The sequence below is a fragment of the Exophiala oligosperma genome (genome assembly GCF_000835515.1).
Source record: "Exophiala oligosperma strain CBS 72588 unplaced genomic scaffold supercont1.6, whole genome shotgun sequence".
Taxonomy (NCBI): domain Eukaryota; kingdom Fungi; phylum Ascomycota; class Eurotiomycetes; order Chaetothyriales; family Herpotrichiellaceae; genus Exophiala; species Exophiala oligosperma.
In genome coordinates, this window is record NW_015622823.1 from 679354 (window position 1) to 699654 (window position 20301).

A 20301-nucleotide genomic window follows, 5' to 3' on the forward strand; every position below is an offset into this window, starting at 1 on the left:
CGCAGCCTGCATTGGGCAAGCCCAACTACCCAGGCACTAGTAGCGAGTCTCCAGAAAAGCCCTATCCGCGTTGAGAGGAGGACGGGAAGAGCACACTGCATCTTGAAAAAAACAACCCAATCGACGCGCCAGACACTCTCCCACTCATTCGCCAATTGTTACCACTATTGCTTCGTCACTTCACGTCTTCCAGGTCATGCTGCATTTCCTTCATTGTTGCGGTGTCGGGTGACCTTGGGATTTCCACGCTTTCATCGTCCTCCTTCCTCAGCGGTTCAACGTGTCCTCTGACGATAGACCCGTCCACTCCTTTTGACCTTTGTCTTCATTTTGTGAAAGCGACCGTCTTCTCTGCCTGGAGCAGGACGACAATTTCAGAGCGAAGGGCAGTACATTGTCAAAGATTGGAGACTTCACACCCACTCTCAAGACTGAAAAGATTCCTCTGCACCAGGAGCGCAGTATGGGTATCGAACGCGCGGGCAACCAGCCCAGGTTCATGGGAGCATCATTACGGAGTTTATGTTTGAGCACTGTAGGAGAATTGGAAAACATGCCGCGGGGTGGACAATGCTGACACTGCCTCGCAGTTGACGATGCAGTTTTCTGTTTTTATCCTAGTATGCAGCCATCGCATCACGATCATCGAAAAGAGCACGCCCTGCTAACGCAATTGACCACAGCTTCTTCACTATTCTCGAGTCATGCCGACTCCGGATGGGCATCGTTATCTTCCCTCGACGGCCGTCTTCCTCGTCGAACTACTGAAACTGGTCTTTTGTCTTACCGTGTCACTCTACGAGATCTCACTTTCCGTCCCTCAGACCACGACAGCAACGACCCTCTTGCGAACACTTGGTAATGCCATTTTTGGAGGCGATTCTTGGAAGCTTGCGATTCCAGCAAGCCTGTACACGTTGGCAAATAGCCTACAGTATGTTGGGATTTCTAATCTGGACGCTGCCACATTCCACGTCACATATCAATTCAAAATCTTTGTCACAGCGGTCTTTAGCGTCATGATCCTGCGAAAGTCTCTGTCGGGCAGGCAATGGGTGTCCCTTATTCTCTTGATGATTGGGGTGGGAATAGTTTCATGGCCGCAAGAATCAACAACTTCACTGGCCTCAAATCACCATGCTCGAGTCTATGTACCGAGGTCTTCGAACCCACTGCGAGAGCATTTCAAAATTGCAGGTCACGGTTCCCACCTCAACAAAAGATCTGCCACATACGAGGGTATTGAGGAAGATGAGCTCGCTCTTAATACACCAGGGATGGACGCCTCGGCAGGACTACTTGCTGTCCTCGGCGTATGCATCACTTCAGGCCTTGCTGGCGTGTATTTTGAAAAGATCATGAAAGAGTCCCCAAAGGCCACCTCTATTTGGATCCGCAATGTCCAGCTGTCCATTTACTCTCTTTTCCCAGCGTTCTTCATTGGCATCATTTTTCTGGATGGCGAAACCGTCGCCAAATATGGATTCTTCGCCGGCTACAATTCGGTTGTTGTTGCTTCGATCCTCATACAAACAATCGGCGCAGTCCTGGCGGCTTTTGCAATCTTTTACGCCGACAATATTGCTAAAAACTTCGCTTTGAGCATTAGCATGGTCCTCAGCAGTTTAGCGAGTTTTGTCTTCTTTGATAACTCCTTGACGAGCCATGTAAGTAGCAGCGACCTCGATCAGTGTTCCTTTTGCTGACGCATGTTAAGTTTCTATTGGGGGCTTCCATCGTTCTCGTATCCACTATCATATACAACACAGAGGAATCTCGCATTCAGTATGCGCCGCCGCCGTCGATCAAGATCTACAGCGACGAGAAATCGGTGCAGGGTGAAGTGCTGGACATGAATGATATGTCCATTCAGATACCAAAAACACCCCTCAGCCAAGAAGAAACCGCCATGGCGACGTCACGTCCAGGTTCTCCTAATCATAAGAAGCGCAAGAATGAGTCTGCTGGTTATTTCCCAAAGTACGACGATTGAAACATGTCTAGCATGACAATGACCTGACGAGCGAGGAGGGAATTTAGTATACCCATTGATGCCCTATACTGATGCTGAACGGCACTTGAGGAGGCTGCATTGATACTGAACGTTATACCAAGTACTACAGGAACACAATCCTCACAAACATCAGACGGCAGGTCTCAGTCTCGGTGTCACGTGCTGTACTTAAAGTATGGGGCTTCGTGCCTGCCATGAACAATTGACCTGCGCCTTGCCCTTCTATATTCTGCTCACACCCCTCAGAGCCCATCTTATTTGTTTTCTGTCTGCTGCAATACACACTTTAGCCAGCGCACAAAGTCTGGCAACAGACAAATTAATCAGACTCATGAATTCCACAAGACAAACGCAGGCCACTTACAACCCCCCTTCCTTTGGTGCCCATCGCCGCAATCTTGCTTCACGTTCACGGCCACAGAGATTTATACAAATTCAAAGATCTGCTTACCACTCTCCTCAGCGAAATCCATCTCTACATACGCCGCATACACCTCCACACGGACCCAAATTGAGCACTGCTCCGGTCGTGACTCGCGATGACGACCTGGACGAATTTGGTGAGGACAAGCCATTTCATCTGGAATACTACTTACACCTTGACAGATATGTCCCTCCTGGAAGGGATCAGCCATGATGCGCCAGACGATCCCCAAGCAGAAGCAGAACCCTCGCGAGCTCATAGGCCATTACCGTTGCACGGTTCCACAAGCAACACCGGAAATACTGGACCAGCCAGCACGTGGACTGAACCCAACCTCAGAAGGGGGCCGGTGGAAATACATGACTGGCACGAGCGTGCTCCTGCACTTCACCCTTTCAGCTCTCCAACAGGTCCTGATCTGACTAGTCCGACAATGTCCATGTTGCAACATCGTCAACAGATAAAGTCGGCGAAGGCAGAGAGCACAACTTCATTCCTACAACAATCTTATCCTGGCGAAGATTTATACCACGAGGGAAAGCCATCAAATCAGCCCTCACCAAGAATGCATCATGCTAGCTTGCCACCTACCACTCAGGGGATACAGCTGGTCGCTACTAAGACTCTGCCTGGTCGACTCCGCCCAATCTTCAAGTTTGAGATGTTCAATGCAGTTCAATCTAAATGTTTTGCAAGTGCATTTGGCACTGATGACAATCTGGTGGTATCCTCCCCTACCGGCAGTGGGAAGACTGTCATTATGGAGCTTGCCATATGCAGACTCGCCGCGGAGTCGACCGCCGGCGACTTCAAGGTTGTCTACCAAGCTCCGACAAAAGCTCTTTGCTCCGAAAGAAATCGCGACTGGCAGACCAAATTCGGCCACTTGAACTTGAAATGTGCTGAACTGACAGGTGATGCCGATTCTAATCACTTGCGCAACGTGCAGAGTGCAAATATCATCATTACAACTCCAGAAAAATGGGACAGTGTGACTCGCAAGTGGAAAGATCATGCCAGACTGATTCAATTGGTGAAGCTATTCCTCGTCGATGAAGTGCACATTCTCAAAGAAAACCGTGGCGCCACCCTGGAAGCCGTTGTATCTCGAATGAAGTCTATCGGAGCCAATATCAGATTCGTGGCACTCTCTGCCACGGTTCCGAACTCCGAAGATATCGCCACATGGCTTGGACGGAATTCAACTATGCAACACATGCTAGCGCAGAGGGAGGTTTTTGGTGAAAACTTCCGGCCAGTTCAACTGACGAAACATGTCTACGGGTTCGCAGCTAGAGGTAACGACTTCGCATTTGAGTCGATGCTCACACAGCAGTGAGTGACAGGGGATCGCCATTCTGTCATTGGGCAGAAGGCTAATGTTGGACAGACTACCAGGAGTTATTGCACGCCACGGACATGGGAAACCCGTGATGATCTTTTGCTCAACCCGGAATGCATCTACAACGACTGCCAAGAAGTTGGCTGATATGTGGATAGCCTCAATTCCATCTCAGCGTTTGTGGAAAGGTCCGACGACACCGCTAACACTCACGTCTCAGGATCTCAAAGGCAGGTAACCATCCAGGGTTCTTCGACTCTAGGCAGACGCTAACATCTCCCCAGTCACATCTGCTGCAGGTGTGGCATTTCACCATGGAGGGCTGGACCAGGTTGACCGCAGGACTATCGAGAATGCTTTTCTAACCGGCCAGATCAATGTGATCTGCAGCACATCTACACTTGCCGTCGGTGTTAACTTTCCCTGCTACTTAGTCATCCTCAAAGGGACAAGTGCCTGGTCGGACAATGGTTTACAAGAATATGCTGATCTAGAGGTGATGCAAATGCTTGGAAGAGCCGGTCGGCCGCAGTTTGAGACGTCCGCTTGTGCAGTCATACTAACAAGAAAAGAGAAGGCTGAAAGATATGAGAAAATGGTGTCAGGAGAAGGCATTCTTGAGAGTTGCCTGCACCTGAACTTGATCGAACATCTCAACGCCGAGATTGGATTAGGAACTGTGTATGATTTTTCAACGGCCAAAACCTGGCTTGCGAGCACATTCCTTCACGTTCGCATGAAGAAAAACCCTTCCCACTATCGCTTCAAAGAGGGGATCGATACAGTTTTGGAGGATGATCTGCTGGAACAATTGTGCCAAAAAGACATTGCATTACTCATCAATGCCGGCCTCGTGAAGGAACAAGCTCGATTGGTATCAACTGAATACGGACAAATCATGGCACGATACTATATCAATTTCGAAACGATGAAGTCTTTCATTAACCTGCCTCCCAAAGCAAAGATGTCGGAAATTGTATGTGGTATGACTTGTGATTTATTTCAAGGCTACTAACCCCTTTGCAGTTGTCGATCTTAACCCAGGCCAAGGAATTTCGCGACGTTCGCATGATGGCAGGAGAAAAGTCATTCTACAAAGAGATCAATAAAGCCCCGGAAATCAAGTTTCCGGTCAAGGTGGATGTGGCACTCCAGGCGCATAAAGTGTCACTCTTGATTCAGGCCGAGTTGGGCAATGTCTTGATTCCGGACAATGACAACTACAGAAAGCACCACCAGCAGCACCGGATCGACAAATCGACCGTTTTCAGTCATGCGAATCGCCTCATCCGGTGCATCATTGATTGTCAGATTTATTTCAAGGACTCGGTGTCCGCAAGAAATGCTCTGGAATTGGGTCGGAGTCTTGCTGCCCGTGTCTGGGACAACACCGCGAGTCAATTGAGACAACTGGACGGTCTCGGAGAGGTTTCCGTCCGCAAACTCGCTTCGGCTTCCATCAACGGCATTGACGTTTTGCTCAACACGGAGCCGTCTCGTATCGAGGTGGTACTCGGAAAGAATCCTCCTTACGGACACGATCTTCTCAAGAAGCTCGAAAGCTTCCCGAACTTACGAGTGTGCGTAAAAGAGACAGGGAGAGACTTGAAGCGTGGGACTGGTGCAACAATCAAGCTTGTTGCTGAGATCGGATTTCTCAACGAGACTCCACCATTGGTATTCAAAAGAAAGGATATCTATGTCTGTTTGCTAGTGGAAACTTCGGACGGGACTCTGATAGATTTCCGAAGATTCAGCGCCAAAAATCTGCTCAAAGGACAGCAGGTGTTCTTATCGACAGTGGTGACCAAGCCTACAAGCAATATCAGTTGTTATGTGATGTGCGATGAAATTGCAGGGACGAGCAAATATGCTGAGCTACGGCTGACAGACATACCTAGCTCGTTTTTTCCAAGGCAGCAAGGTCCTTTTTCTGAGATTGCCAACAATAACAAGCCACAAGTCAAGGATGGACGTACCGACGAGTTTGACGACGGTGGCGTCGATGATCAAGACCTTCTAGCTCTCGAAACGAATGAGCATGATATTTCAGATGTGCAAGATATCGACAAGATCCTTCAAGAAGAAGAGAAGACAAGGGGCAAATCTAACGGTGGACGGCGCGGTTCGGAACTTGCACAGAAGCGGAACCGCGATCATAAGGACGAGGGTGATGCCTCGTCTTACAGAGAGCCAGTCCAGCTTGCTAACGGACGATGGACATGTCAGCATGATTGCGTCCAGCATCACCGAGACTGCAAACATAAGTGTTGCAAAGAAGGCGTTACCAAACCCAAGCGTCGTCCAAAGGCTCCAGACAAAAAGCAAATGAAGATTACTGGACTGAAGCATGTGAGACGGAAAGCTGAACCTGGAGGGAGCAGTGGGGGTCATCTCGAGCAGGTTTCCAATTCCAAAGCGACGAGTAATGTCGGCATCGACAATGGAGGCAAAACACCGATCAATGAACATGTCAGTAAAAAGTTGAAACTGTCAGACCCAGATCAGGGTGACCAATCCTCGGGAGACAATGGCAAGGTCCAAGCCCAACATAACAGACTCGACGTCCAAGCAATAGAGAAAGCCAATGATCTGCATCCAGCGATTGGTGACTCAGATGACGAATTTCTGTTCTCAGACGACCTCCCTGATGTTTTCCCGATTGACGGAGCTGCCAAGGGGACATGTCGTAATGAGCTGAACATCACCGCTACAAACCCAGAGACGAAGCCTCCGGATCATGGTGATGATGATTTTCCGGACATATTGAGGTATGAGGTCGATCTTTGTGGCTTTGAGCCCTCATCCCGGAAAGCCACTACAAGTGACGTTGTGGGTCCTGGCAAAGGCCTTCTCATTACTGGTTTTAGTAGCAGTCCCGTCGAGCAATGGCCAAGCAGCGAAACTAATGTAGCGTCCGAAGACAAGTCCCCTGGATCTCTACGAAGAACAAGAGATCCTCAAATAGGCAGGTTGAGATCTTCATCTGCGGCAACTGGTGTCATGGAGTGGAGCAAGTCTCATCCAATTGAAAGCACGAATCGAACCTCAAGAGATGTGGTGGATATGGAAGCTTCATATCCTTTAGCATCTATCGATCAAACGCCGGAGGAGAGACAGATGTGTTTGTATGAAGCGGAAGAGAAAAAGAAATGGGAAGGAATAGATTCGTGGCTTTACGATGAGTTCCGTGAATATGTCGAGATTGTTTAAGCAAGCGGGGGGCGATGTACAACAAGATTGTGATGAAAGTATCTGAACCAGTTTCAGTCACCTATGATAGGCGGAGGATGGTACGAGTGCAGTACACTCGTTCTGTTTGAAGAGATACAGTCATGTTTGGAAGAAAGACGATATGGTCGGAAAAGCTTCATAGGTCAAACCTTTTTTAGGTAGAACGTTGTTTCTTTTATATTCCACGATCTGCTACTTTGAACATGATGTATCAATTGATATTGGCTTTTGTCCGTGACTGTTGACAGGACTACTGGAACAATGAAATGGTGGTCAGGATGTGGACGGTCGACAGATCTGTGCCAGGTCTAATTCGGTCCACATGACCATCCACATGGGTTTCCCACCGAGTTTCTCCATGACTCTTCGACTGGGCATGTTTGATTTTGAAACGTCTGCATGTGCCCAGTAGTATGGTGATGGAAGGCCTTTTGGTTGCTGGGTGGTACTGTCGGGTTGTCGTTGGTGGTGTCGGTGGTTGTGCCGCTGACGACGACGCCTGATCAATAATTCTCTGGCAACACACAAAGCTAAACCTTTGCCGCGATGTTCGGGCTCGGTGTGTAAACTTGATATACTAGAGTCTTTCCCCAAGAAACCCCAGGCGATGGGGGTTGGGCCTGAAGAGTCAGAGTTGTCGCACTTGTCGTCGTCTTCGGTGTCGGTGTACAAGACACCCACATTGACAAACTCTGACAGCGTCGACAGTGTACGAGGGATGGTGGATCTGTCGAGTACGGTCTGTAAATGTGTCGAAGCCAATGTGGTGAATTTGTAATTTTCGGGCAGAAGAGAAGAAGATGTCTTTTCGGTTTCTTCTGGTGGCGGCGGTCGTGGTGTCGCACCCGTCTCGTCCATGACTGGATTTTCCAGACTTTCCGGAGTAAAAATGTACTTGATGTAACCCGGGTCCGTTCTGGCTCGGGCATGATGGGGAAAATATCTCCAAAGCTCGTCACCGACGGTACCAAAGATGATTTTGTTTCGAGAATAAGGGGTGGTCAATGTTTTTCCCGTCTCCAAAAGCGTGGTCCATTCTTTCGGTGGTGTCATTGGCATGGTCGGGATCAGTGTCTCGTGTATGTAATTGAAGAGGGAATCCATCAATGCTTTGTGGATTGGGTTGTTTTGACCGTCGTCGGTTTTGGTGTGCGTAGGAGGGTCAGTGGTTGTTTGAGTATGTGATGGACATTCCCAACTGGCAAAAACCCATACTTGGGTTTGACCATAATTTGTCAAATCGACATGAGCCGCCAACCATGGATTTGAGGAGGCGGAGGCGGACGAGGTCGTAGTATCTCGTCGTAACCATTCATCACCGATCGATCCGGAAGGACCAGTAGCACCGGAAGCAGTGTCTTTTCCTTCTTCTTCATCATCTTGAGAAGTATAAACGGCGACAAATATTTTGGATGTTTCGGGAACAAGTTGGCGTGAGAGGTGAAAATTTATCCTCTCCCACAAAGGGATCGAGTAAGGAAGTAAAGATTCCAATTTCTTCTGGAGTGACGGTACCTGTGACGAGTCGAGGACGCCACTTTTGATGTCGTTGACGCCGATGCTCGTACTCGTACTCGTATAATAGTGGTCATGGTTGGTGATGTTCATTTTAGGTAAATGTTTATGGTCTTCGAAATGGCATGACCTTTCTTTGCCTCCTTGCCGTGGAAACTGAAAGCAAAAAAAGGAAACTCGCTCTAGGAGAAAAAAAATAGAGACGAGACAAGGCCGAAGATGAGGATGAAGAAGACTCGTGTATCCTTTCGAGAGGTGCGTACAAATGCTTTGTGAGTATCTATGAGTCAGAAAAAGAGATGGGTTACGACGACGCCCTGGACGTTTTATTGTATTTACGTGAATCTCCCATCTCCGTATCTCGCACTAATCCCTGGGGGGGGATCCATCAAGAAACTTGCGACGATTTCCTCGCAACAAACACGAAACAAAATCTTCGTTTTCTCAATTCTTGTCTTTTCCTTCCAAAACTTTTTCAGCGATGACTTGTTCGAATCAGTCCTAGATCAATGGATTTGCTGTGTCCACCTTCAGACGAGGTAGAATTCCCAATTCAGCCATCTCGGAATACATCTCGAACAAGACCTCTCTCGTGTCGACAAATCCCGTCCATCCAAACAGTCTCGCCTTGTTCATGGAAAGACTACTGATCTTTCGGAACGCGGCGTCGCCAAATGCAAAATTGGCCACGGGGTCATCAAACGGGTTGCTGGTAAGTTGACCTTTGGAGTTGGCCATGAGTTGTCGCCAGGCCTCTTTGTTGGTGGGTTCCGAGGCCCAATCGACCAAAGTGAAGCTGCTCCGCCAAAGTAAGGGAGGACCATATCTAGGTAATCACAAGTCAACATTGAATCATGATCAAAACAAGCAAGAGACACATGGTGAGTATGAATATCAGAACGTACCCCATTGGTGTATCCTTGCCGGATTTGCCCTCAAACACAGCAAACTTGTTGAAATCTTCTTCTGGTGGATGAACGCCCTTTTTCACATCAAACCACCGGACAAGCTCCTCGTAAAGTCGATCCCACGTAAGGGCGCCAGTATCCTGAGAGTTGAACGCCTGATTGCGACATTTATCCTCTAGGACGGCCCATTCAGACAGATACCCAGTCAGCAACGCAGAAGAATGATGTCCTTCGTGTTGCCAGACATCCCAGTCAGAAGGGAAGTAAAGAGGCTCTCCTTTCTGTCCCTGGACGGCGGCGTAGAACGCGATAGGCAACAAGGCGTTCATTTGCGCGTTGTTGACAGCACCGAGCACCCAGGCTGGTCGGATGACATTCCACGAAGTGCTGTTGGCTTGACAGAATTCGAAAAGTGACTTCTCTTGAGGATAGTAAAAGTTGGGCTCCAAATTGGACGGGCAAGAGTCGGATTCCACAGCAGGACTTCGAGTACGACCGATATGGACACCGTAATGTTTGGCTCCAGTTTGCAGAAGAAAGCGTTTGGGGATAATCTTGATCAGCGACAAGGCTTGTAGAAAGTTGTCGAGGAGGGCCGTGTTGACTTTGAGGAGCTCCTCGGCATTCGACCATACTGGAGCGCCGGGTGGTGGTTTAGGTTGCAAGTATGAGTAAAAGAAGACATAATCTGCCCTGACCGATTTCGATTCCAAAGCCTGAGCAATCTTCCAAGGCTCGTCCAGAAAATCTACCGCTATATGCTCGACTCGAGATCGCTGTGACTCCGGAAGTAAAGCCATCATGTCCTTGGGTGGTGGTCGGCGGGACAATGCGTACACCTTTGACCATCGGTCAGGGCTCTGCAGAAGCGCCCTCATGGTATGATAGCCCGATATCCCATTGGCCCCGGTGACAATCGCTGTCAAGCCTTTGATGGCAGGATCGAAGACTGGCAAGTTGTGGTAGATTCCTTTTTGCTGGACTGGGAAGCGTTCAGACCCCATCGTGTCTTTGTGAATGGGGTACAGGTGAGCGTGTGATGCGACCGTATGTAATCTCAGGCATGTAAAAGGGTTCGTGAAAGAATGATTTATACATGTATGAATCGAGAACTCACCGCCAGAATGAATCCTAAGAATTGGTAAGCGTAGACAATCTCAGGACTATGAACAGCTCTTCTTCTTGCACGCAATTCGAGCTAGACCCATCGGCACTGAATGAACACTTGCAGCCATCTATGACCAAGCAATAGAAGACGATAGTTGCACTGCCGACACTATCTGGCCAGCGCGGGAGTTGTGGATCGATATTCAAAATGCCATTCGGGTACATGGGGGATTTCGGTACCGATGTCAAACTGGAGAACTTCGGCACTTTGACACACTGGGCAACTTCGGTACCGAACACAAATATCGTGCATACCGAAATGTCCCCTTTCCCTCCAGATCCAACCGCAAAGGTGAGCCTTGAGGATATAGTGCTATGTTAGAGTTGTTGTGTCTCTTAATCATAGCTTCTACCTCAATTCACCAGAACCCTTATCACCTCATACAAAATCAAGAAACCTCCTAGGAAATGTCAGCGACCGATTACTCCGTTGATGCCTCCAGCATATCGCGACTTGATGTGCAACCTTGGAAACAGACAGCACTCCGAGCCCGAGAAGTCTTATCGAATAGTATTCCAGCCAAATGGAAACTGCACACGAATTTCGAAACACCAGACACTGATTTTCCGCATGCCGTTCTTGATTGCGGTATTTTGACCTCAAGACAAGTGGAATTGACTCAATTGACAGCCTCTGAATTGCTGCCTATGCTGCACACAGGGACACTGAGTGCAGCCGAGTTGACTGAGGCATTCTGTGCTCGTGCAGCCATTGCTCAACAACTGATCAACTGCCTTACCGATTTCTTCCCGGAAGAGGCGATCGAATCAGCCAAAGCGTTGGATGCTGAATATTCCAAGACCCGGAAGCTTCGGGGACCTCTGCATGGTCTTCCGATCGCGATCAAAGACACCTATGCAGTCAGGGGCAAGAGAACCACCAATGGTTGTGCTGCGTGGTATGACAGCGAGCCTGCGGGCGAAGATGCTGCTCTTGTGCAGGTCGTCAAGGACGCAGGAGCAATCGTATTTGCCAGGACAACGATGCCACAAACTGGAATGGCCTTGGAGACAGTCAGCCCTCTCTGGGGCCGTACACTCAATCCGTACAATTCAAGATTCGGATCTGGTGGCTCCTCTGGCGGCGACGGTGCTTTAGTCGCCATGCATGGGGCTCCTTGTGCGCCCCTGGCTTCCGATATTGGCGGTAGCATTCGTGCTCCCGCTGCTTTCAACGGTCTCTATGGTATGCGACCAACATCTGACAGGGTTCCTCGAACGGGGCTGGTGTCACAAAGACTGGGTCAAATTTCCATCAAAGCGTCGTGTGGTCCCATCTGTCACAGCCTGAGCGACCTGAAGCTTCTTGTCAAGTTAATACTGACACATCCGACTCTGCCCTACGAGCCAACATGTATTTCAGGATTCTGGAAGGAGACGCACCCTAAAATAAAGCTTACCATTGGTATTCTCGCCACGGATGGCATTGTTGATCCACACCCACCAGTTACTCGGGCTCTCAGAGATGTCGCAACCAGTTTACAGGCAGCGGGACATCAAGTCATAGAATTCACGCCCCCGATAGATCTTTGGAAGGCCGCGATTACCACATGGAAGCTCTATTTCCAAAATGGAGCCATCGAGACCAAGGCGGCTCTGGCGGCGTCCGGCGAACCTTTGATTGTCCAGTTCCGACATTACCTCGATACATTCAACGTCCGTGAGCATACGGTGTCGGAGATTAGCGAGTGTCACAGGCAGCAAGCAGCTTACAAGAAAGCATTTGTCGATGCTTGGGATGCCACGGCCAACGAAACCCAGACAGGCATGCCGATGGACTGTATCATCACCCCTTCTGCACCACTGGCTGGATCGCCTCATGACTTCCCCCTTTGGTGGGGTTACACAACGATCTGGAACCTGATAGATTATCCATCGATCATCATGCCGTTGAAATCTTTTAGACTGAATCCGATAAAAGATGCGAAAGACATGAGCTACCAGCCTCGTGATAATCCATTCGACAAGCCCAACTGGGAGATCTGTATGTCACATGTCTGAGTGAATGAAGTGGCCTGAATGCTAATACAGCTTGAGCAGATGATCCTGAGATGTGGAAAACGCAGCCAATGACCTTTCAAGTTGTTGGGAGGAACTGTAGGGACGAAGAACTAATCAGTGCTGTAGAAGTCATCGACAATGTTGTGAACTCGAGCCGTTTGCCATAACATCGTGCATCTTAGGCGCATTAGCAGAAATAAAGAAGGGCGATGATAGTAATCCATAGGTCGATAGCTGCTAGTTCAGTCGTGCAAGACTCGTCGAATGTATTCTTGATCAGCATCGTTGGCGACAGTAGCATTGAGGAACATGATTAAGTTCGAGCTTCTGAGCATACAAGGCATAAAGCTCAATGTAGATGAGTTGAGCCATCGTGTTGATGAAATGGTTTATAAAGAGCAGTCAGAAAGAATTCCTAGTCGCGCGACGTCGTCATACGAACCGAACTCCTTGACTAAGCAGTCTTGGCTGAGCCGACATCCCCTTTGGCATATGTAAAGTACCGGACCGTGAGTATCATCGTAGGATATGATGGTCATCCTCGCTGCGGGTTAAGAGTGGTGCCTTGTTGGTCACCTTCCCTTAATAACCACGATTACGCCAAATACAAAGACACCTCCCGATGAACTCGCCAGGAATACTGCAACACAGCGAGAGTGGTACTCTGCGGCGACGCTTGAACACCTCTTGCTGGACCTGTCGAAAGCGTAAAGTTCGCTGCGATGCCACCGAGACCACAGGCTGTACCTCTTGCAAACGAGCAGGAATAGAATGCAGGTGAATGGTTTGTGTTCACACAGAAAGTGTCAGGACTGAAACAAGTGTATTAGAGCCCATCCGAATCAGCTCAAGTCTCCCAAGGCCCGTCGACATCGCGCTACCCCTCGGGCCACTGTAAACTCTGCTCAGCCCGACGATAATGAAGGCGCCATTCCGATCTCTTCTTCTCTCAATGTTTCTCCTAACTATGATAGTGGAAATCTATCCCGCTTCTTCGAGGCCGGTGTTATTTCTTCACAGTGGGAAGGATTCGAGGAAAAGGGGACATTTCGAGACGTTTACATCGGTACTGATGTCGCCAACCTACACCATCTCGTGCGTGATCATGAACTGCCTGGAAGTGGGTGCCTGTTCTATCCCTTCCCTGCGATTCGGGATGAACTATCTTGGAAACCAGCTGCTCATGGCCCCTCGATCTACCACTATCTGCCAGCCGAGGCCTTGAACGACTTAAGCAGTTTTCCCGTCCGCCCCGTCCGGGATGCTCTCGTCGACACGTATTTCGAGGACATCCACCCCGGGTTCCCGATTGTGGACGAAGCCAGTTTTCGCAAAAGATACAAAGACCCTGACAATCCACCTGCGCTCGTCGTCTTCCAAGCGATGCTTCTTGCTGCAGCTCGCATCACAGACCATCCTCAAGTCGCTGCGTCCCGTGAGATGACGACAGCCGTCCTCTTCAAGAGGGCCAAGACTCTATTCGATCTCAGACACGAGCATGACCGCGTCGATCTGATCCAGGCTGCCCTTTTGATGGCATGGTACACGGATAGTAGTTCTGATACTGTGGCCTCCAACGCGTACTATTGGGTTGGCAGTGCCGTGCGTATTGCATTTGGCATGGGTCTGCACCGCACCGCCTCACTTCGATACGTACCGCCGAATAGGCGGCGATTCGACAGGAAATACAAAAAGATCTGGTGGATTTTGTTGTACAGTGAGGTCATGTTGGCTTTGGAGTACGGCAGGCCCAGTCTGATTCGTGCCGACGATTTTGACGTAGGCATCTTGGAGGACGACGACTTCAAGAACATGGACGACTCAGAGGATCTTGCGGTGAAGGGTCGCTTCTGTTCCATCCTGGGTGACATCTCCATAGTAGTTTTGGACATGCTCAGTCTCCGTGGGCCGCGAGGCAGACCGACCCACGACAGCCTGAGCACAACAGCGGCAATCGAACGTCAGTTGGCAGCTGTGGCTATGCGCATAGCTCCAACCCACGACGCCTGGTCTTGTCAACTCCGGATCATCTACAATCTGGTTGCATTGATATTCTATCGAAACAATAGCGACGGCGATGAGGGAGCGGCGAAGCTCTGCTCCGAAGCAGCGTCCAACATTCTGACCACTTTTGAAGCCATGGTGGTGCACGGTACGATCCGCCAATGCCATCTGAGCACCACCACGGCTCTGACAGCGGCTGCCATCCAATTCGCTCGCGAAGCCCGATCAGCAACTGCCGCGGGGTCCATCATAAAGGCCGTCTCGGCTCACGGGCAGCTGGAAAGGCTTCTGGGTCCTGCAGAAGCACTTTCCCAATATTTTTCGCACATCAAGGCCGTGTGTAAGCTCTGCAAGAGCCTGAGTGCGCGTGCCGAGCTCCTCATCAAAGAGTCTCAGGAACCGAATTCCAGGTTGTTGTCAACTGATTCTCAATTCCCACCCGACACCAGTATTGACTGGGAAAGCATCATGACAAACTACCGTATGCCGAATAATCTTGGATTTAACGGCTTGGACTTGGGAGATGAAGGCGAAGAATGGTTACATGACTTCTCGTGGGCCAATGTCGACGACCCATCCTACAACGGCACAGATCAATGAACGCAGCACCAGCATTCGCTCTTCATTCATTCAACGGTTGAGGGTTGGTTTTAAAGAGTCGCGACTATTTGAGCTTTCAAACACTTGGGATTGATGCCTGCAATTTTTTCTCTCCCCATGTCCCTCTCCTCATACCTCCGTCCTATCAGTATATATCGATGTACATTTGAAGAGACGACATTTCAATGATGAGCATTGGCGTTATGATCAGCTTCGACAAGTTTCCAATACTTGGCCGCGCTTCGAGCCCGAAGTCTCTTTCCGAACCAAATCATGAAGAGGAACACTGATGAAGCAGCCATGCCAACGAATGCTGTAGAGATGAAGCAGTTGCGGATTCCGAGATGATTCACCCAGGGAGTGATGCTGTTAGCATAGTGATGTTAGCAATCGGCCCCTCTCTTGTCAAACGGGTACTGTTGAAGGTAGGTTCAGTGACTGACTTACCCATAACTAACCGCAAAGGACATGGTGTTGCGGACAAGAATCACAGTGACGAGAGCATCTGTGCTAATGTCATGATAGCTGTCGATCAGATAGTTGACACTCAACGACACACCCATGGTCGTGGTCATGGCCAGCATGCCCATAGCAAAAACAAGGCCGACCCAGGAGATGGAATAAGAAGCCCCCACGCCCCAGAGAATTGAGGCGCTGGGAATCACGACAACACAGATAACAAATGGCCACAGGCGATGCTCTGCCTCCATGAAGCCGCCATTTCGGCTCGCAAGCTTGATTGTCAACCAGTCGCTCAGTCTGCCTGAGATCAAGCTTCCGACAATCACGCCGACACAGCAAGAGAGGTAGCTGAGTCCGACCATAGAAGACGAAAAGTTGTACGTCGGCCCGGACAGGATGACCGATGCCGTGGCATTGGTTATGTTGAACCATATCAACCCTGACCCGTATGAGAACCCTGCGTAGAAGATGACGGGCCAGGAGAGGTATTTGAGACTTCGCAGAGCTCGTTGGAACATGGTCGGTCCTGCTGTGGCGGTCGGGCTGCTGCTCCACAAGGACAGTTTCTGGACAAATGATTTCTCCTTGCTGTGTATTTCACCTTCCTGTTGTGTTCTTGACCTGGTCGCTTGTGTCTCCTGGAATGTTGGGTTCTTCTCTGAATCCGGTTCTTCAATCACAGCAATCCTCTCGCTTGGCGGCGACGGTCCGCTGCTGTCCTCTTCAACAATTCCAACCGTCTTACGCATATAGTTTGTTTCTTCTTGGAAGAAGAACAAAAATATAAGCGTCCCCCCGTTGAATATGGCCGCCCAGTAAAACACCCATTCCCAACCTTGCCTGTCTGCGATGAATCCACAAACCACAGGAGTGAAATAGTTGCTGCCTGCAAGACTGAAGGCGTACACACCCATCCAGGTACCACGTTGATGGGTAAAATACTGTTTCGGAGGAGTGGGTTAGTTGGTTTCCAACAGGTTGCGCTCATATCCAGCAATACTTACTATATCCGTAACGGAAATCTCTGGTAGTGCTTCGATGGGAGCAATGAAGAAACCCATGACGATACATCTTGCAATCCATTCTCCATCACTTCGGACATATGGGCTTTTTGGTATACGTATCAGTAAGTCATGTTTGAGATCTGATACAATACTATGTGCTTTTTCGAAGCTCGGAAAACTGTCAAGATCTTACCTCCACATACTAGTTCCCTATTAATCTTCATTAGCTATCGCTCTCGTGAGACAGAAAACCAAGACTTACGATGGCTCCCAGAACCGAGATGAGAAAGGTTGGGCGTTTGCCATATCTGAGAGCAAAAGGTTGCCAGAACAAAAGACTCCAGCTACGATGCGGCAAGTATATTAGTATTGCGAACCCTGGTAGTATAGGTAGAGAAGAAGACAAACCCTAGAAACAAAAACATGTAACCTGTCCCCTGATTCAATGTCGTGATGGTGATACCTGTGGCTTTGGAAATTGGTACTAGAACCGAATATACCGTCGAAACGGCTACTCCAGTAAACCAAGTGTACCTACCACATGGTGCGGAGGATATAATTAGTCTGGGTATCTTCTCATCATCATCATCGAGTACGTATGCTCACAAATTCGCACAGATACTAGAGAGTATCTTTCTTCTCGGAGTCCAGTTCAAGGGATCATTCGGATCTTGGGACGGGGTGGGATCAAGAACGATGTCCCCTCCTTCGGCATGTCGAGTGTGAAGAGTGTGATTCAAGTCGACGAGATGGACCGTTCCAGGAATCTTGTTGTTCAATGGTCCATCTGCTTCAACATCAATGACAGGAGGCGAAGCCATCATCGAGGTCTATGAGGTATATTCGAGATGATAAGGATCTACCTAGCTAGGGAGTAGGTGATTACTGTCCTTGGATAGCAACGAGCTGGCGCAAGAAGGGGATTTATATGCACTCCGTATAGCTTGTGACTCTGCGCCATGTCTATCAAAGAGCCAGCTCTCTCTACCAAGGTATTCCGATAAGACCAAAACATGTCGGGTCAGATTGACGCGCAATCTTCACACACACGAGATATAAGAAACCTCGGGGGTTTTCGAATACCATCGCTGACCTGGGTACCGATAAAGACAATACAGTGGAACAGCGGCCATGGGAACCCCATTTGTCCGGGGTAAATAACGACGTGGAGGAAGAAGATAGATTGAAAGTACCGAGCCGAAATGCTTATCCAGTACCGAAGATCCATGAACCTCTGTTCACACGGTACCGGCGGTTGTAGGGGATCTGGACTCGATGTCGGCTCCGTGATAGGGGCTCGTCGTCATGCCGAAGATAAACAGCTCCCGAGAATCCAGTGACTAAGGTCTCGATAGTCACTGAACCCATGGCAAAAGCACCTTGTTCAGCCTCACCAGCCATCAACCAATTAACCAATTCATCAGTGCTTGGATCCGCTGATCTTTGACCAAGATTAGGGGAGTATTTGGTCACACACGTTCCTAGAATGTGCCTCCCACCAAAAAATGCAAGGGTCGAGCAGTTGTCGCCTAATTGTGCTTGACCACACCTTTCATGACCGGGGGGGTTACATGCACACAGCCACCACCACCTTCCTCGCCGCCGTTGCGATGAGGCTGACTTTGGTTCTCAATGGCAATGACTTGCAACTGTTTCTCAGCTTTCTCTTCTTCCTTGTACCATCGTTCAAGACAATTTCTCACCACAAAAACAAGGCTCCCAACTACATCTCTGATATCACATCATGCGTAGGTCCTAACAAACCCGACAGCTATTTGACGCTGATACTGATTTTGACCTAGACAAGTACCGACGTCAGGCTAAATTCGCGGCTTGGTACGATGAACCTGATGAATCGAGCTCGTCCATTGTGAATCCTTTTGCCAAGTGGAGGCCCGCTACGAGGGCGAATACCCTGGAGGCTTCGGGGGAGAATGCTTCACCCCTCAGGATCACACAGACAGACGATCCGAGACACTATCGATCTTCCAGTGGACTGTCGCATCATGGCGACTGGTATGGGGAAGGGCCATCACATGCTGACACTACGCCCACTGCGTACCACTCTCGAGCCGAGCACGAAATTCCAAGGACATCAAGTCCCGTAAACTACCATTCAGAGCCCGAAAAGGATCAGGATGCCAATCCAGAAAGTTCTGACCCTGCGCCTAGCCAAGAGACTGGCCTCAAGGAGCAAGATGGGCGCACACGACCCTCTTCCACCACCATCCAGCAATCTGGTCTGAAAAGGTTGTTCGCAAAAGGAGAGGACGCACAAGAGAGCGACGACGACGAGGGCAAGAAGGACGCACAAAGATTTTCCACATGGTCACAAATCCGCGCGACAGTGTTCAATTCTTGGATCAATGTGCTCTTCGCTCTGGTACCGGTCGGCTTTGCGCTTAATTATGCCAATGTGGATGCGGCGGCCGTATTTGCCATCAACTTTGTCGCGATTATCCCGTCGACGCGGATGATATCTTTCGCCGTGGAGGAGATCACCTTCCGGCTGGGGGAATTGCAAGGGGCATTGCTCAGCATAACATTCAGGTCGGTCATCGTCACATCCGCCTAAGCCATCAGGTCCTGAACGATCTCACCACAACGATGCTAACGAGAGCAATAGCAATGCCACGCAGTTGATCTCGTCAATCCTGCTCTTGAAGCACAAGCAAATGACCATCCCCAAGACGTCGCTCCTGGGAAGCATCATCTCGAACCTGCTCTTCATGACCGGCTTGTGCTTCTTCTTTGGTGGCATCAATCGCATCGAGCAGGCGTTCAACGTCACCGTCGCGCAGACGGTCAGCATGATGCTCCTACTCGCCGTCATCAGTCTGGTCGTGCCCACGGCGTCACGGCTCATGGTCTCTGGCGTGACGGACCACGACATTGTGGTCCAGTCCCGGGGGACGTCGGTGATCATACTCATCTCCTACGCCCTGTACCTCTTTTTCCAATTGAGAACACACAGGCGCATATTCGACACGCCTTGCGAAAAGAATGCCAGAATCACCAAAAAGTTGACCCACGTGGTCGTGCCTGAAAGGTTTCGCAAGCGGAGCGGTGTTTCCGGCGGCCGACCGATCGAGGACATCTACGAGGACGAACAGGAGGAGGAGGAGGAGGAGGAGCAACCCTCATTGTCCTTCATCACCGCGTTCGTCACCCTGGTCGTCTCCACCGTCTTGGTCGCCTTCAACGCCGAGTTCGCCACGGGCAGCGTCCAGAAGATGGTCCACCAGGCCGGGATTTCACAGACGTTTGTCGGGTTCGTCATTTTCCCCCTCCTCTCCAACGACCCGGAGTCCATCTTCCTCGCCGTCAAGGACAAACTCTACCTCAGCATATCCCTCACCCTCGACAAGTGCATGCAGGTCGCGCTGCTCATCGTCCCCCTGCTGGTCATGGTAGCGTGGGCCATGGCCAACGAAGAGATGACGCTCGACTTTGACGGGTTCCCCGTCGCCGTCTCCTTTGCTTCGGTCATCGTCGTGGCCTACGTCGTCCAGGAGGGCAAGTCGAACTGGTTGACGGGCGCCCTGCTGATCAAGGTTTATGTGATTGTCGCACTGGCCACGTACTGTATCCATTGATTTGACCTGTAGTGTTCCGTACGTAAGCAA

At 49.8% G+C, this 20301-nt stretch overlaps 6 protein-coding genes across 7 annotated transcripts; 4 read left to right on the plus strand and 2 right to left on the minus strand.

Moving 5' to 3' along the window:
• Positions 1-112: 112 nt before the first annotated feature.
• PV06_06701 lies at positions 113-2428 on the plus strand. 2 transcript variants are annotated; one of them, XM_016407849.1, is made up of 4 exons: positions 113-535; positions 591-620; positions 684-1667; positions 1718-2428. In XM_016407849.1, exons 1-4 carry the CDS (start codon positions 464-466, stop codon positions 1991-1993), a joined length of 1362 nt encoding a protein of 453 aa, XP_016261329.1. In that variant the 5' UTR covers positions 113-463; the 3' UTR covers positions 1994-2428. The 2 variants fall into 2 exon arrangements, with proteins under 2 accessions (XP_016261329.1, XP_016261330.1); XM_016407850.1 differs by having other exon boundaries at positions 113-620.
• Positions 2429-2553: 125 nt separating this feature from the next.
• PV06_06702 (uncharacterized protein) lies at positions 2554-7169 on the plus strand (the record flags this gene model as incomplete). The annotated part of the gene is made up of 4 exons (XM_016407851.1): positions 2554-3773; positions 3829-4010; positions 4065-4756; positions 4807-7169. 4 exons carry the CDS (start codon positions 2554-2556, stop codon positions 6991-6993), a joined length of 4281 nt encoding a protein of 1426 aa, XP_016261331.1. The 3' UTR covers positions 6994-7169.
• A 118-nt stretch (positions 7170-7287) lies between these two features.
• Positions 7288-8622, minus strand: PV06_06703 (uncharacterized protein; the record flags this gene model as incomplete). The annotated part of the gene is made up of 1 exon (XM_016407852.1): positions 7288-8622. The coding sequence occupies one exon, from the start codon at positions 8620-8622 to the stop codon at positions 7288-7290; it is 1335 nt and encodes a 444-aa protein (XP_016261332.1).
• Positions 8623-8852: 230 nt separating this feature from the next.
• On the minus strand, positions 8853-10441 carry PV06_06704 (uncharacterized protein; the record flags this gene model as incomplete). Its single annotated transcript, XM_016407853.1, has 2 exons — positions 8853-9355; positions 9435-10441. The coding sequence occupies 2 exons, from the start codon at positions 10439-10441 to the stop codon at positions 9031-9033; spliced, it is 1332 nt and encodes a 443-aa protein (XP_016261333.1). The 3' UTR covers positions 8853-9030.
• Positions 10442-11012: 571 nt separating this feature from the next.
• PV06_06705 (uncharacterized protein) lies at positions 11013-15209 on the plus strand (the record flags this gene model as incomplete). Its single annotated transcript, XM_016407854.1, has 4 exons — positions 11013-12588; positions 12645-12748; positions 13218-13312; positions 13436-15209. The coding sequence occupies 4 exons, from the start codon at positions 11013-11015 to the stop codon at positions 15207-15209; spliced, it is 3549 nt and encodes a 1182-aa protein (XP_016261334.1).
• Positions 15210-18180: 2971 nt separating this feature from the next.
• On the plus strand, positions 18181-20271 carry PV06_06706 (calcium/proton exchanger; the record flags this gene model as incomplete). Its single annotated transcript, XM_016407855.1, has 3 exons — positions 18181-18423; positions 18483-19225; positions 19302-20271. The coding sequence occupies 3 exons, from the start codon at positions 18181-18183 to the stop codon at positions 20269-20271; spliced, it is 1956 nt and encodes a 651-aa protein (XP_016261335.1).
• Between the last annotated feature and the right edge of the window lie 30 nt (positions 20272-20301).